The 17,355-nt window shown below is 39.0% G+C and overlaps 1 protein-coding gene across 3 annotated transcripts in view; it reads left to right on the top strand.

Moving 5' to 3' along the window:
- The window catches only part of LOC126284647 (maternal embryonic leucine zipper kinase-like), a 401,036-nt gene that overhangs the window by 38,378 nt on the left and 345,303 nt on the right, over positions 1-17,355 (top strand). For 2 of the 3 annotated variants that reach the window (XM_049983745.1, XM_049983736.1), the window contains 2 exons: positions 10,682-10,832; positions 11,111-11,374. In XM_049983745.1, coding sequence (XP_049839702.1) covers positions 10,682-10,832; positions 11,111-11,374 — 415 coding nt within the window. Of the gene's footprint in view, positions 1-9,609; positions 10,451-10,681; positions 10,833-11,110; positions 11,375-17,355 lie in introns of those variants that run through there. The other variant, XM_049983756.1, reaches the window with a different exon arrangement.

The following is a 17,355-nucleotide window of genomic DNA, read 5'->3' as shown; positions in this document are numbered from 1 at the left end:
ACAGCCACCCACCTTTTTTTGTCAGTTGCAAGGAACACTGTTCCCCAACTTCACTGGTTTGCCCGATTTTCAAAAAATAAAATAAAATAAAATACAGAAATACAGGTATGTAAATCTATTGGCCACCTGTCGTACACTGAGGCACGTAAAAAATATGAATGCCTAAATCCTGTTGACATGACATCCAATTATGTGAAAGACATAACCATCACTTCCACAACCTCAATGTTTTTGAAGCCAATTCTCCCACTGCCCTCCCCTTTTGTGCTTCCTGTCGCACTGTCTTCAGGAACCACTTTTGCACCCATATGGAGGAGCAGCAGCTTTGTCCTCTGGTGTCCAAAGGTGACAGAGTTTACTCTCTCTACAGCTTTCCCTGGAAACTCATTGATGAGAAGCCTGATGACAGCCAATGATATTCATCTCTCCCCATGCTTATTGCTGGTAGGACTGAAGGACTGACTCGACATACTGAAAAGCCTGTACAACCTTCAGTGAAATTAAAAGTAAGTGTGGTAACTTCAAGAACGTGATGGGAGTTCCAAAGTTAAATAACAGAGGAGAGAGTGGATTGATGGGAAGAGTACATTGAAGACCTTTGTGATGGGAGAACTTTCCTGATGAAATGATAGAAGAAACTGGAGTCAACAAGGAAGACATTAGGGATCCAGTACTAGATTCAGAATTTAAGAGAGCTCAGGAAGACTTGAGGTCAAATAAGGCAGAAGGGACCAACAACATTCCATCAGAATTTCTAAAATCTCTTGGAGAAATGGCAACCAAACAACTATTCAAACTGTGTGATTGCTGATGTACCATCCGACTTTTGGAAAATATAATCCACACAATTCTGAAAATAGTGAGGGTACAATCAGCATAACATCTCATGCGTCCAAACTGGAGTACAGAATAGTACAGTGTACAGGACATTGTGGTTTTTGTGGGTGAAGTTTGGGATGTTTATTGTTGTTTAATACAAGAAAAATGATGATTAATATACCGCATCATATTACGGATATCCTTCACCAATAAAATAATACGTATCTTATGTAATCCAGGGTGCTGCTTCTTAATGCTATGATAGGTTCATATTGATGTTACTGCATTACCACTCTGGAATCATGCAATGGTAGAAATGAGATTCAGTACTACTTGTTCACAGAGAATTTTATTTTGCACGCTAGATGTTTGGTGGCAAATATACAATGTCTGACTACATGCTGTTGAAACAAAATTTGGTCCAAGACTGACTTAAGACTAACCTATGCAGGCGTACAAATTGCCTCTATTTGTATGGTTTTAAACAATCTGTTATTGTACATACTGAATTTTGGATTTAGACAATTAAAGTTTTTCACATACATCTTCCCAAATCACATAGAAATTTGCATGAAATAAAAGTGAATAATTTCATATAAAGATAGGAAAGAATTTGTTTCTATTAAGACTATAAATTACATGTTTTATCATTGCAACAGTGTATTTTGTTAATTTGCATACATTACTTTACTGACTTAAAGGAATATAGTCATATCCTTTTCAGGTGAACAGAGCAATTACTTTTATTGAATAAAAGGGCTAGATTAAATTAATTAAATTTTGTATGAGTAAAATTTTACATTTCTATATGGTCATAAGTACAGTTCTGTTAACTAACACCAATTAAAACATGAGTATGCTTAATTCTGACTGAAAAATCATGATGTCATATTTTTATTAGGGATACAAATAGTTTTTTTTTATCTAACAGCATGAAAATAGCTGTCTCTTAATGACTACAAATACCGAAACTTTAATCATTAATTACTCCTTAATTACAATAGCAATTTTATTCCTACCATTTGCCTGTAGTTAGCATTGTGTGTAAATTATGATGGTACAGTAGTTTTTAATCCAACATGTTTCCTTAGTTCTATGTACTGGTGAGGCCCAATGTAAACAATGTCAAAACACTAGTTTAAATTGGTGTAAATTACCAATATTACATTTATCCCCTCTTTGGGAGAGTGGAGATGAGATTGGAATAGGATACAGGATCCCAAAAGGTATTGTGGTATTACAAAACTTAAAATTTTTTTGCACGAAGTAGGAGTTAAGGAATTCTGCTACCTTGAAAGCAGAATAATCCATGATGGAGACATCTTGCACAACCTTGTTGATGCAATCTGACAGCGGGCAAAGGTAACTGCAGAGGCATACAACTACCAGTTGGCTCTCCAAATCATCTAATTTCATAGTTGGTCCATCTAGCAAGGATGCAACAGGATCACCAAAAATGGCCACTGTCACAGAGATCACTGAATGATCATGTTATAGGTGTTCAAGTTAGGCGTAAAGGAGCCAAGAGGAATTGTCATGCCACAGGATCACTGCCTGTCCCAACAGGGTGGAACCATATTAGTGAACATTGGTTCTGAATCCGCCATTGTGAGGGGATCTGGTGCCTCCAGGGTCACTGGAGTAGTCTTGTTCCAATTCTTCTCCTCTCTTCATACTCCTTCACAACATTTCGTGGCCAGGATTCTTGGGAAGGCCTACCTTTACATACTGAATTAACTATTTGGTATCCTCATACTTTCTCTATCTCTTCATCATGTGGCTTCAGTGTTGGCATGTGTATCTGAAGTATTGTCGTCAGCATTGGGCTCTGTTGAATCTGATGAGAACAGCCCTATCCCTGAAAAGTTCACAGAAGCTCATGTTCTGTCCCACTTTCCTATTCATATCAAATCTTATTCCTGTTATGCTGTTTTCTGCTACTTGGGTATTTTCTGCTACTGGTGATATTACCCTAGATTCACCTGAGCAGAATTCCATCTTCTTTATATTTCACTTCTCTGACCCCCACTATATCTACGTTAAGCCTTTGCATTTCCCTTCTAAAATTTTCTAGCTTTCCTGCTATGTAAAGACATTTGACATTTCATGCCCTGACATACAGAACATTCTCTCTTTGTTGGTGATTCCGTCTTTTTCTCATGATCACCACCTACTTGGCAGTCCCCTCCTTGAGATCTGAATGGGGGACTAATCCAGAATATTTTGCCAGTGGACAGATCATCATGACACTTTGTTTCAATAACAGACCACATGTCCTGTGGATAAACATCATGTGTTTTTACTGCAGTAATTTCAATTACCTTCTGTTTCCGCAGGCCGTTAATCATTTCTGATCCTTCCACCTCTTTGGGTTGGTTCCCACCCAAAGGCAAGTGTCCTGAACCTCTGTCTGCTCCTCTGCCCTCTTTGATAAGGTTGTTGGCAGAGCAAAAGTGATTCCTTATGTCAGAAGTCTTCTGTCACAATTGATGATGATTTTTATTCCAAAATTAAGCAATGGTTGGATTCGAACCCGGGACCCATGCCTATTTGATTACTGTTCAAATCCAACATCTCTCAACAGCTACCAACTGATTAGCCTCACCATTGCGCTCTGCAAAGTGGTTGAAAGGATGTTTGCCTGCAGATTGTACTGGGTTCTTGAGTCTGGGTGCCTTTTGTGCCCTTATCAGTGTGGATTCCAGGAGGGACGATCCGCTGCTGACCATCTGGCTAGGTTGGAAACTGCAGTCCTACAGATTTTTTCTAAACGCAAGCACCTTCATAGCAGCAGTTTGACGTACATAAAGCGTACGACACCACTTGATGCTATAACATTTCCTTACCCTCCATGACTGGGGCCTTAGAGGCTTCCTATCAATTTTTGTCAGTTTTTGTCCCATCATTGTTCCATGTACATGTTGGTATTTCACTGAGCTAGACACAGGACCAAGAGAATGGTGTGCCACTGGACTCTGTCACGAGTGTTATGCTCTTCCTCCTTGCTGTCAATGGGCTAGTGACCATGGGCCACAGTCACCCGTGTGCTTTATAGCAATGACTAGTGAATAATCTCAGCTGAATGCCAGCTCCGAGGTGCCATCTGATGGGCTCCAGACATTTCCTACACAATATATGTCCCAGCCCAAGGTTTCCTCCTCTTTCTGATCACTTCCAGTAATCTTCTTTCCTCCCCTATTTACTTCATTACTACTTCATTCTTAAGTCTTGTCAGTCCACTACACATTGAGCATTCTTCTCCATAGACACATTTCAAAACTTCCAAAACATCTTTCTTTCTAACTGCCCATGATTCACTGCTTTATAACACTACACTCCAGACAACATTTAGCAATTATTTTCTTCAAATGTTGAATGGTGGGTGCTCTTTCATGCCTTCACTACATTGGAGAAGGACTGGGATGACACCTGTCACATGCAGAGCCATGGGGACATCCACCTGCTGCCTTACCTATTTCTCTCCTCTTGTTTTTATTACTTGTGGCCCAACTGATGCCCATTACATTTTTAGCCTTCTCACATTTAATGTACTGAATATGATAATTAGAGGACATTCTTTGCTCTGTAACCATCTTCACTCTTCATCAAGATGACAGGGGTCAGATTTGAGGTGGAGCTTTTCTTGCCATTGGATGAGCCACGGGAGAGGCCTCGTGTGCTCTGACCTACATACCGACCCAATCTATACATGTCCTCATAAATTGTTTCTCAGTTCTGGCATCAGTATTGCCTTCAATACCTTAGTCTTACCCTACCTACATACTTCGATCATCAGTGCACATAGTTTGCAGTTGTCACTAAATCCAGTGAACTTTCCCTGGATTGAGAGACTGATGACGTTATTGTTTATTCCCTTAACAACCAGTCAGTTAACCAATCAATCAAGCCAACATCCATAATTGTTTGTTGGATATATTTGAATCTCTTATATCTATTTTATGATAGACTGGGGACAATTGCTATTACTATTTTTTTTTAAATAGTGTGAACGAAATCTTCACTTACATTTGCAGGTTTTGAATTCTGTGCTATTGATTTCAGTGCTACACTGTAAACCAAAGTACAGAAGTTAACACATTTTTTTGTTGCATCTGTACATAAATGCAATTAATAAAACTATGATTATTCTTAAAGCCAATCATCCATTAATTCAAGTAAATTTTAAAAAGAATCATGTTTCATATGTATCGTATAATAAGCAAAGTGGTAAAAACATTAAAAAAGTGAAAGCTATGAATTAGTGTCAACCAGTAAGCCCGCTCCCCCAGTTCTTTAAAGAATCAAATTCTCACGTATAAAACTGTTTCAAACGTCTGATTACTTTACAGATGAGTTAATGTGTTAAATATATCTATTAAGCACATAAGAAAGGAAAAAAAAACTTTAGAAAAGGCTTGAAACTGTGTGTGAAGTTTACTGGAAGCCACTAAGTGCTCTCATTCTGAAATACTTGATGAATATAGTCTGGGTAATTTGCATCTGAAGAAATGCACACAGCCTGTAATTGTTTTGCTTGACCTGTCAGGAGTGTCATAAAATGCTAAATGGATCCTTCTATCACCCACCAGACCCATCTCCTGGTGTGACCGAAAACTTTAGAGAAAACCTCATTTCACTTGTAACATAAGTTCCCCAATCATACTGTAATTCGGTGGAGACTTTAATCATCTGATGATTAATTGGCAAAATTAGTTTTTTTTAGTGATGGATGTGCTAAGACATCCTGTGAAACATTATGAAATCCCTTATCAGAAAACTACCTCGAACAGATATTTAGGATCCCCACTCATGGTGGAAACATATTGGATCTAATGGCTATAAATACACGTGGCCTCATTGAGACGTCCATATCGAAACTATCAGTGATGATGCGGTTGTGGTAACAAAGATTACCAAAGTACAAAGGACAAATACAACAAGCAGAAAGATATATATGTTGATTACACTGCATAAAAAAATCGATGGCATCATACCTCAGTGAGGTACTTGGAACTTTATGCACAGGGCAGGAGCTTGTAGAGGAACTGGTGCAAGTCTAAAAGCATAGTTGACCATGCAGTGGATAGATATGTACTCAGTAGAACAGTTCCTAATGAGATTACTGCATAACAGATGCAAAACAAATGGTAGGGCTACTGATAGCGAGATGCAGAATGAAACGCCTTTGGCTGTCAGGTGAGTGATGCATAATGCCTTCAATGGCCACCATAGCAGAATATTGTCAGAACCCAAAGAAATTCTGGTTGTACATAAAGGCTGTTAGTGGCACCAATGTTAGCATCCAGTCTGTAGAAAATGATATAGGAACTGCAATGAGGATAGTAAAGCAAAGCCTGAAATGCGTAACTGCAATTTCAAATGATCCTTTATAAAGGGAAAACTCAGGTGAATTACCCCAGTTTAATCCTTGTGCCACTGAAAAGATGAATGAAATAAGTATTAGTGTTAGTGGTGTTGAGATACAGCTGAAATCGTTAAAATTGAACAAAGCCCCAGGCCCCGACGGAATCACTGTCAGATTCTATACTGAACCTGCAGTTGAGTTAGTCCCTATTCTAACTATTATGTAACATGGATCCCTGGAACAAAAAACCGTGCCCAGTTCTTAGAAAAAGGCACAGGTCACACCTGTCTACAAGAAGGGTAGTAGAAGTGATCCACAAAACTATCCAATATCCTTGACATCAATTTGTTGCAGAATCTTAGAACATATTCTGAGCTCAAACATAATGAGGTACCTAGGACAGAATAACCTCCTAACTGTCAACCAGCTTTGAATGAAGGCAACTAGGTATATGAAGTGTTTCTTGATTTCCGAAATGCATTTGACTCAGTACTGCACTTATGCTTATTGTTAAAAGTACAACCATATGGGGTATCAAGTGAAATTTGTGACTGGATTGAGCACTTTTGGTAGGGAGGACACAGCATATTATCTTGGATGGAGAGTCGTCAGATGTAGAAGTAACTTTGAGTGTGCCACAGGGAACTGTGTTGGGTTCTTGCTGTTCATGTTGTACATCAATGACTTTGCAGACAATATTAATAGAATCAGGCTTTCTGCAGATGATGCAGTTGTCTAGAATGAAGTATTGTCTGGAAGAAGCTGCATAAATTTTGTCAGGTCTTGATTAGATTTCAACATGGTGCAGAGATTGGAAGCTTGATCTAAATGTTCAGAAGTGTAAAGTTTTGCACTTCACAAAACAAAAAAACATAATGCCCTACGTCTGTAGTATCAGTAAGTCATTCTTGGAATTGGTCAACTCATACAAATGCCTGGGTGTAACACTTTGTACGGAAATGAAATGGAATGATAACATAGGTTCAGTCATGGATAAAGCAGGTGGTAGATTTTGGTTTATTGGTAGAACACTGGGAAAGTGCAATCAATCTCTTGTAGATTGCTTACAAATCACTCGTGCAACTAGTTCTGTAGCAGAAAACACAGGAACAAAAAGATGGACCACTGAATGCAGATCCACAACATGTATTTAGACAGTTATTGCTCACTCACTCCAGACAACAGTTTTACCAAGTCAACTGTTGAAGAAATCACAAAAATAATTAGGTCACTGAAATTCAGTGACTTTTCAGGTTACAAAACTATTTTAAACAGAGTAGGCCTATTGAAATGTGAGACCTGAGTTTCTCCCACTGTACACAGTGATAACGGAAATGCAGCCTGGTGCTTTTCCAGTAAGTTATCTGAACAGAATACTGAAATCTTGTGCTGACTTAGTAGTGCCTGGTACATCTAATTATAGATCTATCTCCCTCCTTCCACTGTTCAGAATGTCTAGCAAAGGTAGCTCATAACAAAACAGTGGACAAGAAATTTTCAAAAACTGCTCAGTTTGTCTTCCATAAATGATGCACTACAGAAAAATAGTGTGTGATATGAGAAGCACAGTTCTAGCAGAACTAAACAAAGAGAAATACCCCTTCTCAAAGGCTTTCCTTATGTAGGTCATAAAATTACACAGGGAAAACTGGAGGAACCTTCAAAAGCTGTGATGTTAGTGAGTCAGGTATACTGATTAAGGGCCCAAACAAAGCATGGACAGACGAAGCCAGGAGAGTAGTGAAACAGTGTTACAACCTACCATGTGGCATACACTGGATGAGGCTCCATGTGTGAAGTTCCTGCAAATCCAGACAGGTGACAGTGGTATTTGCGTCAGTTAACCAAATAACTCAGTGTTGCCTGATTTGCACTCAGATATCTCTCACTGTATTGACCCATGGAAAGAATTATTGACAAACTGCATTTGTTCACTCAATACTGCCCTATGGCATAATCTGAGGGGAAATGCAGCTAAGGTCAAAAAGTACCGAAGCACACAGTGAAGACATTAGGTGAAGTTGATAACTGAACATCAGGAACCTTTTGATTCTCGCGCGCGCGCGCCCACACACACACACACACACACACACACACACACACATGAGTGAGTATGGAGCACACTTTGTAGATATTTAAAGAATAGCTGTTTTTATGTTAGCTAGGTAAAAAGGTATGAGCGAAATCGCAGTTTACTCTTTGTTTAATTAAACACCTGTAACGTAAACTTACATTATATGAGGTAATTAAACAATAATAAAATAAACTTTCATTGTGTAATTCTGTCGTCAATTGCAATTGTCACACCACAGTAATGACCCACTCGAAGCATTAAACAGCACAGTTGCATGAATCCCAGCCAGCCACATAGTTAGTTGTTAATTGTCTCGTAGACTACTGCCGTTTTGTGGGATTGTGCCGCTAACCCAGAATCTTGGTAATTTCTTTGTTTTGATCATAAATTTTTTCTCACCCAGCTCACTGTTTATTGTATTACTTCTGCTCACTTTTACATATGACAGCAGAACTTACTGTGTTAAGCTGAAGCAATAATGAAGAATAGGTACAGGCTCGCAACTGTAAAACAACAATGGAATGTTACAGAATAGTGTTATTCATGGTTGATGCACCTTAAACACAGGCACACCTGCTGTTAATATCGTTTATTATTATGTGTCCCTATCTGCACTTCAGAATGGAGTATTATGTTGTGCTTCAAATGTCATTAATAGTTAGGCAGCAGACATCAGTCGGATGGTTAGATATTGGATTACAAACATTGTGAGAAGTGTGAGTCCTGAATTTCCCCTGGTCTATATGATGTCCCAATAAATTATGGGAATGTAGCGTTGTAATGTCATTGACAACCACTGATATTTTGACAAGTGCACACCCTGTCATTGTTAAGGCCTTGAAAATAACAGCATGTACACCTATTGAAATATCAGCAATTGTCAACAATGACATCCTGTGGCATTCCCATAAGTCGTTATAATTTTACGACGAATGTGCCAGGGGGCCCGTATAAAACACTCACTACTACTACTTCATTGGCTGGCAGAGGTGGAAAACGACCAGATTCATATCTAATATAGGCACTTTTTGCTGTTGATGATCTTGGTGACAATTTACATAACTGTTTTTCAATCTGAGTAATTCTTCATTCCTTAACTGTCAGCAGTGTAAGAGGGGCGTTATCTTTACAGTATGGATTACAAGACTTATTCTGTATTGTGACATACTGCTAATTTTGAATTTAATTTAACAAGCCACTACAACAGCAGTGTTTGACTTCTAGCTTCAGTCTGGTTGTAGACCTGGGGTTGTGCGCTAGAGAGTGCTTCAGCCTAGTGGAGTGTGAAAGTAGACAGATTCGTTGTGATTTGTAACATTATACGAGGTGCGACAATAAAGTAATGAGACTGATTTTCTTTGCAAGATGTGGCAACCCTGCAGGCTTGTGTAGGCTCAATACCTTCGACCTTGGTCTATAAGATGCTTCTAGTCCAAGCGGAACATCGATGCAACTGCCCAGTCGTGAGTTGTTCTGTAATAACATGTTTGTGTGTCTCATCATGGAAATGGAACCGCATTATATTGTGCAATGGTATGACGTTTCTTTTTGTGTTAAATTGACTGAAAAAGCGATGACAACTTACAGTAAGCTTCAGAAGGCTTTTGGAGAGGTGGTTATGTCAAGAGCTCAAGTTTTTCGGTGGCAAAAAATGTTTAGTGATGCCAGAACGAATGTTGAAGATGAAGACCACAGTGGACGACCATCAACCTCACGGACGGATGTCAACTTGGCCAGGGTGCGTGAACTCATACGATCTGATCGAAGATTGTCCTTGAAACTGATTGCAGAACAACAGAACATCAATCGAGAAATGGTTCGTCTAGTCATAACTGAAGATCTTGGCATGAGAAAGATTTGTGCAAAAATCACGATAGTGCGCCATCCCATACTGCTCTGCCAGTACAGCAATTTTTAACCTCAAAACCAATTTCAGTACTACCATAGCCACCTTATTCATCAGCTATCGCTCCATGCGACTTTTTTTCTGTTTCCAAGAGTAAAAACATCGTTCAAGGGACACTGTTTTCAAACAACACAAGATGTCCAAAAAGCTGTGACGAGGGTCTTGAAGGATATTACAGAAGATGAGTTCCAGCAATGTTATCATCAACAGCAGAAGTGCCGGAAAAAGTGCGTGCAATCAGAAGGGAACTACTTTGAAGGAGACAACACTAAACTTGATTAAAAAGGTAAGCATTTTTTTTTTCCACATCAGTCTCATTACTTTGTCACACCTCGTAAGTCCTAATAGCTGTGTACCCCAATCTGAATTATTATTAGGCTTAAAATTACAGGTACTACTTTATTGAAATAGGAAGAAACATTATCTGTCTGTCTTTGTACATTGATCTTTGTGCTTTCGTCTGTTTGGCTTTTAATATTGACCTACATTTTGTTTTTCTAATCTTGTGTTTGAATAGGATGACCTTCCTAGAGTACGTCAAGAACTGGAAGCGTTGAAGAGGCTTTCACATCATCACATATGTAAACTGTATGAAGTTATTGAAACTGATACTCATATATTCATGGTAATAGAGTACTGTGCTGGTGGTGAACTGTTTGATCACATTGGTGAGTAGCGTAAATCAAAACAGATTATGAACTTCCAGTTAGAATTTCCATTTTGATACTATTTCTCAAATTATTGGTTAGTCAAAACGTATAAGTTTATAATGGTAACATAGAAACCTCCTACATGGAATAAGTAATAAGAAAAATAGTCTCCCAAACTTCTTTGTATCACAGGCAATTCTCACAAACAACTCACACTCGGTGCATATTTTAGTATTCATTGTTTTGTGTGACTGTATACAATCAGAGAATAACTATGTAAATGTTTTCATTTGCAGTGGAACGCAACAGGCTGACTGAGGCAGCGGCTCGCTCTTTCTTCAGGCAGATAATCTCAGCTGTCGCGTACCTGCACGAGCAGGGGTATGCGCACAGAGATCTAAAGCCTGAAAATATATTACTTGACAAGAATCAGAACTTGAAACTGATTGATTTTGGACTCTGTGCCAAGCCAGCAGGAGGCCTGGAGTCACACCTCTTAACATCCTGTGGATCTCCAACATATGCAGCACCAGAACTGATTCTGGGCAAGCAGTACCTAGGCAAGTAATGAAACCTGAACTTCTTTAACAGTTGTGTAATATGTTTGTAAAATGAGTTGTAATGCTAACTGCCATATGAAAATGTTAGTGTGTAATCCTATAGCAGCATCACTAAATTGTTGTGTGTGTGATTTTAGAAGTGTTGTCTCTGCATTAATACTGACTTGTGTAAAATAAAAAAATGGAGCTATGTTCCCAATTCAAGTTTTCTTCACATAATAGGCGATTTCTTTACTACTTCAGATGACTGAGGAGAGAGCAAGTTTTCTCAAAATATACTGAAATATATTTAGCGGACATGTCTATGAATAGCCCTAAGCAGTATAGTGATAGCCTGTTTTGTTAAATACAGCATCCAGATTAAATTTATACCATTTCCTTGTTATATGTCAATGTATATCTTGACTTACTTCACATTCCTGAAGACACTCCGTGGTGGGATCTGGGGGATACAATGAATGAATGAATGAATGAATGAATGACAATCATACGGGGCTTGGATTATTTTGTCAGGTTGTGTTCCATATCACATGAATATGATATCACAGTTGCTTGAGGGAGGTTGTTGATAATGGAGACTTGAACATACACCTCACATACTGATGGCAGATAGGTTGGTTTGAGCTAATGGCAAACATCATCTAGTGTATGATGTGTAATGTGAGGAGGGAATTTTACACCTCTCTAATGCCCTGTCAGTGTAATTATTGGATTCTGCACTGCCTAGTTCCGTCTCAACAAACACATGAAGTGCATGCATATTGTTGTAGTGTGTGGCTCTGAACAATAAGAAGCAAGGAGATGTCCTGTTTGTTCAACCTGGAGTCAGAGGGGGTGGGAGGTAACTCAGCCAGTCATGCCCCCCCTCCTCCAATTGCCATTGAACCCCTCTTTCTGCCCTAAAGGAGGACCAGAAGCAGTATCGAAGGTGATATGCTGTTGCATTCCTCCAACCTTTGAATGGACTTACCCAACTATTTATAGGGGGAGGGGCTACAGTTTGATGTGTGGATTCTGAACCACAGTGCAACTTGGCACTTTTCACATGAAATGCATTGCCAGATGTGAAGGAAGTGCAAAGTAACAGATGAAAATCATGGGACTGACCAGGGATCAAAATCAAAACCTTTGGCTCCTGCGTCTGGGACATTGTCACTAAGCCACATGGAAGGATTATACAAGTTCCAAAAGCTAGAAGTAGTAATTTGTGACATAAGTATTTTCATTAGCAACACACAATATATCACCTTCAGATGCCAAGTACCAACCAGTTGTTTTATTTCCTTCTAATTTATCAATTTTCTCAATTGAATACTATTGTCTATTTTCTTTCTGTAGATGAATGTTACATTGTGTAAAGTACCAACAGGATTTTCTGTTCTCTCTGTCACCTCCTTGGTAGATGTTGCTTTGGAGCTTAAAGTCTTCCTGAATATTTGATGGTATTTACTACTAGCACTTGCGATCAGATTGGCACTCACAAATAACTAAACGATACATTGGCAGAAACATATGAATTGCAAAGTCATTAAAACACACATTAATGATGTGCAGTCTAGTAATCAAATATAGTCCTCACAATAAAGTGATTGTGGCACAAAACAATGCCCACATTTTCAGAATCGTCGCAGACGGTGTTCACTCATTAATTAGTCGCACCGTTCAACAATACCTTGTTTGCATGACAGTGATAGCCAGTGCCTCCTACCAGTTGCGACAAAATTTGGTCAAAATGTTCATTAACTTGAATTAATTACAAAAACAATTTGAAAGTTATTAGACATGAATGTTACTTGGTGTTTGTGGGGCAGGTATACATATTTCTGTGAGCAAACTGTGCATAGCTGTAGCATGAGCAAAAACCAGGAGTGTAGATGTTACAGGTTTATTGACCTGACAGGGATTGGGCACGACCTCTCCCCACATTGAGTGAGATCAGACTATTTAAAAACTGATGTATGAATAGATTGTTATTTCAGAAATTGATGATGATGATGATGATGAGTCCCATACTCCGTTTACCGAGCGTAGGGGAGCGACGCGGGAGACCCGCGCCGCCATACTAGGCAAGGTCCTAGTGGAGGTGGTTTGCCATTGCCTTCCTCCGACCGTAATGGGGATGATTGATGATGATGATGAAGACGACACAAACACCCAGTCATCACGAGGCAGGTGAAAAATCCCTGACCCCGCCGGGAATCGAACCCGGGACCCCGTGCTCGGGAAGCGAGAACGCTACCGCGAGACCACGAGCTGCGGACTTTCAGAAATTATACAATCATTTAATAAACAGCTATACAAAATACCGATGTGCAGGAATGGCTATAAGTATTGACAAAATTTTGGTTTACACAAAATGTTGTGATCTAGGAATTAAAAAAAAAAAAAATTTACTGTTTCACTTTTTGCATTCGCAATAAGGTTACCCGGCTCATGAGTACTGCTGCCATATTAAAAAAATTATTTGATGTAATGGAAAATTATTAAAATATTAATAAAAATTTCAGAATACCAGCTACCCAATCTTTGTTTCAAGAAACGTGATGGTTCACTAGAAACTAACACGAAGAATAACTGCCAAATTCTCGCAGGCTATTTCAACAAACTTCTCAACTGCAAAAGACCTACAGAGGATATTCACTATGAGACGTCTACACCAAATCCTGACGCTAAACAGCCAACCATCAACGAAATAGTAGAAATTATCAAGACACTCAAAAACAATAGAGCCCCAGGAGAAGATGGAATTATTGCAGAACTATGGAAACTAAATGATGAAAGATTAACAGGAAAAATTCACAAAATCATATTAAACATTTGGGAAACAGAACAGATCCCTTCTGAATGGAAATGCGCTCCCTTCCATCCACTCCACAAAAAAGGGGACAAAACTGAACCAAATAATTACAGGGGTACCTCACTCGTACCGATCACATACAAAATCCTATCAAAAGTTCTCATGAATAGTAAATAAAATAGAAAGAAACTTCCACATGGGAAAAATATAATAAAAACAAAGATTCCAAGACTTACCAAGTGGGAAAACATCGGTAGATAGGCACAATAAATAAAACGCACAAACACACACACAGAATTTCGAGCTTTTGCAACCGGCGGCTGCTTCGTCAGGAAAGAGGGAAGGAAAAGGAAAGATGAAAGGATGTGGGTTTTAAGGGAGAGGGTAAGGAGTCATTCCAATCCCGGGAGCGGAATGACTTACCTTAGGGGGGAAAAAAGGATAGGTATATACTCGCGCGCGCGCACACACATATATCCATCCATCCATACATACACAGACACAAGCAGACATGATGCCTCGACTGACATCTCTGCCCAAACTCTTTGTCTTTAAATATGTCTGCTTGTGTGTGTGTGCGTGCGTGCGTGCGTGCGTGCGTGCGAGTATATACCTATCCTTTTTTCCCCCTAAGGTAAGTCTTTCTGCTCCCGGGATTGGAATGACTCCTTACCCTCTCCCTTAAAACCCACATCCTTTCATCTTTCCTTTTCCTTCCCTCTTTCCTGACAAAGCAGCCGCCGGTTGCAAAAGCTCGAAATTCTGTGCGTGTGTTTGTGCGTTTTATTTATTGTGCCTATCTACCGGCTCTTTCCCGCTTGGTAAGTCTTTGGAACCTTTGTTTTTAATATATTGTTCTCATGAATAGATTAGAAGAACAAGCTGACCCACAAATAGGAGAATACCAGGCTGGTTTTCGCAAGGGACAATCATGCATAGAGCAGATCTGGAATCTGAAAATGATTCTCCAGATGAGAAACACCTGAAACTCAGTGGTTATTTTTGTAGATTTTAAAAAGGCCTATGACACAATAGACAGATTACCACTATGCAAGACCCTTGAAGAGTTCAGCATTGACAGAAAGACGAGCAATCATTTGGGAAATATTAACTGACACAGTCTCCAAGGTTAAATTTATGGGTGATATCTCGGAACCATTTGAAATCCAAACTAGAGTGCGACAGGGTGACGGACTTTCACCATTGCTCTTTAATATCATTCTTGAAAAAATTATCAGGACATGGGAAAAAGAAGTCAAAGGAATCCAAATTGGCATTAGAAAAGATAATAGATTCCATGTGAAGTGTTTAGCTTTTGCGGATGACCTTGCAATCCTCACAAATAATAGAAAAGAAGCCACTAACACCATAGAGAAGTTACACGAAATTGCACAAAGAACTGGCCTGCAAATCTCATAAGAGAAAACCCAGTACATAGAAAGAGTGCCACAAGACAAATTGCCTATTGTGACAACCCATGGGAAAATTGTACAAGTACCACATTTTAAGTACCTGGGAGAAATCATCCAGCCATCAGGAATCAACCTAAAGGCCAATGAGGAAAGAATAAAAAAACTATAGAAAGCATATAAACTCACGTGGAACTATTATAACAAAAAGTCCATATCCATTAACGCAAAATTGAGGCACTACAACACTATTGTACTTCCGGAGGCACTGTATGCATCTGAAACAACACAAATAGGTGGGCAAACTAAAATCAAAGAAATAGAGAAACAAGAAAGGAAAATTCTCAGGAAAATTTTTGGCCCGATACAAGAGCAAGGAATTTGGAAGAAGAGACCAACATCAGAATTATATAAATACACAGACAAGATTGCGGATACAATAAGGAAAATAAGAATGCAGTTCTACAGACATATCCACAGGATGAATGAAAACAGAATTTCAAAGCGAATTCTTAAAATCATCAACTCAGGCAGGGGAAAAACAAAATGGATAAAAGAAGTTGAAGAGGGTCTCAGACAAGCACACACAACAGTAAACGATGCAGAAAATAGAACTGAATTCAAGAACATCATCAAAAAACATAAATTTGACACCACAACACAGAAGAGACCAGGATGCAAATGGACAGCAGAGCGAAAGAAACAACACAGTGAACACATGAAGAAAATTTGGGCTCAGAAAAAACATAAACAATCATCATAAAGGAATTCAAGTTCAAACGCTCTCTTAAATGGGAATAATCGAAAATAATAATAAAATATGGCTTAATTAGTAAAGAGTATCATCTGACTCAGAAACAAATAGAGCAACAAAAGCAGTGTTAAAATCAGTACCTAACAAGCCCAAAGATAAAATTGGCAACATATATTTTGACATAATGGAATTTTCAATGTATAGTTTCGTACAAAATAAAATATTACTGTGAAGCTGGGATGCCAGTTTCTTTAATAAGTGTGTATTAGCTCACATTGTGTTGGCAAAGTTGTATGATAGTAAAAATTTCAGTGACCAATAGTTTCTGCTTAATGCAGCTTAAGTGATAACTAATTATCTTGTTAGACTTGGTACAATTAAATTACTGAGTAATTTAGGTGGAGGAAAGTCCAGTTCACCATTTGAAGTGTTTAGGTACATGTAACCTATGTTTGGTATATAATTACTAGTAAGAGAATTTATTAAGCAGTGTCACCCCACACATGCAGCTATACAGCCAGATGCTGATCAACAGCTGACTGGCTTAAAATCAGATGCACAGCAGTTGTGTACAGATGCAGTGACAAGTATTACACAGCCGTCATCAACTTTTCATGCAATCTTAATTTATAATAATAAACATTAAGGAGAGCAAAATTTTGTCAATAAACAATGATAATAAGCCAACATTACTGTGCCAGAACGAGAGGCTATCCGATCACTGAGGGATGATGTAGGCTCCATGGTCCTCCCAGCAGACAAGGGAAATGTGATGATGCTGATTCACACAGTAATGCAGGAGCTATTGGGACAGTATCATTAAAGAATCAATAGAAATACGGTCTACAAAAATCTTGTGAACAGAGATGAAGGTTATCAACTTAGTGTGGTCTGGAGTCCAGCATTAGCCACAGTATGCTGTGAACGCACCAAGAACCATCCAGTTCGCGAGTCGCGACCGGAATGCTCTGAACGGCACACCTGCTTCCCCCCACCCCACCCCCACCCCCCCAACCCGCCC

This window comes from Schistocerca gregaria, chromosome 1 (assembly GCF_023897955.1).
Source record: "Schistocerca gregaria isolate iqSchGreg1 chromosome 1, iqSchGreg1.2, whole genome shotgun sequence".
Taxonomy (NCBI): Eukaryota; Metazoa; Arthropoda; class Insecta; order Orthoptera; family Acrididae; genus Schistocerca; species Schistocerca gregaria.
Note: the sequence above shows the minus strand (reverse complement) of the source record. Positions and strands in the feature narration are given on the sequence as shown.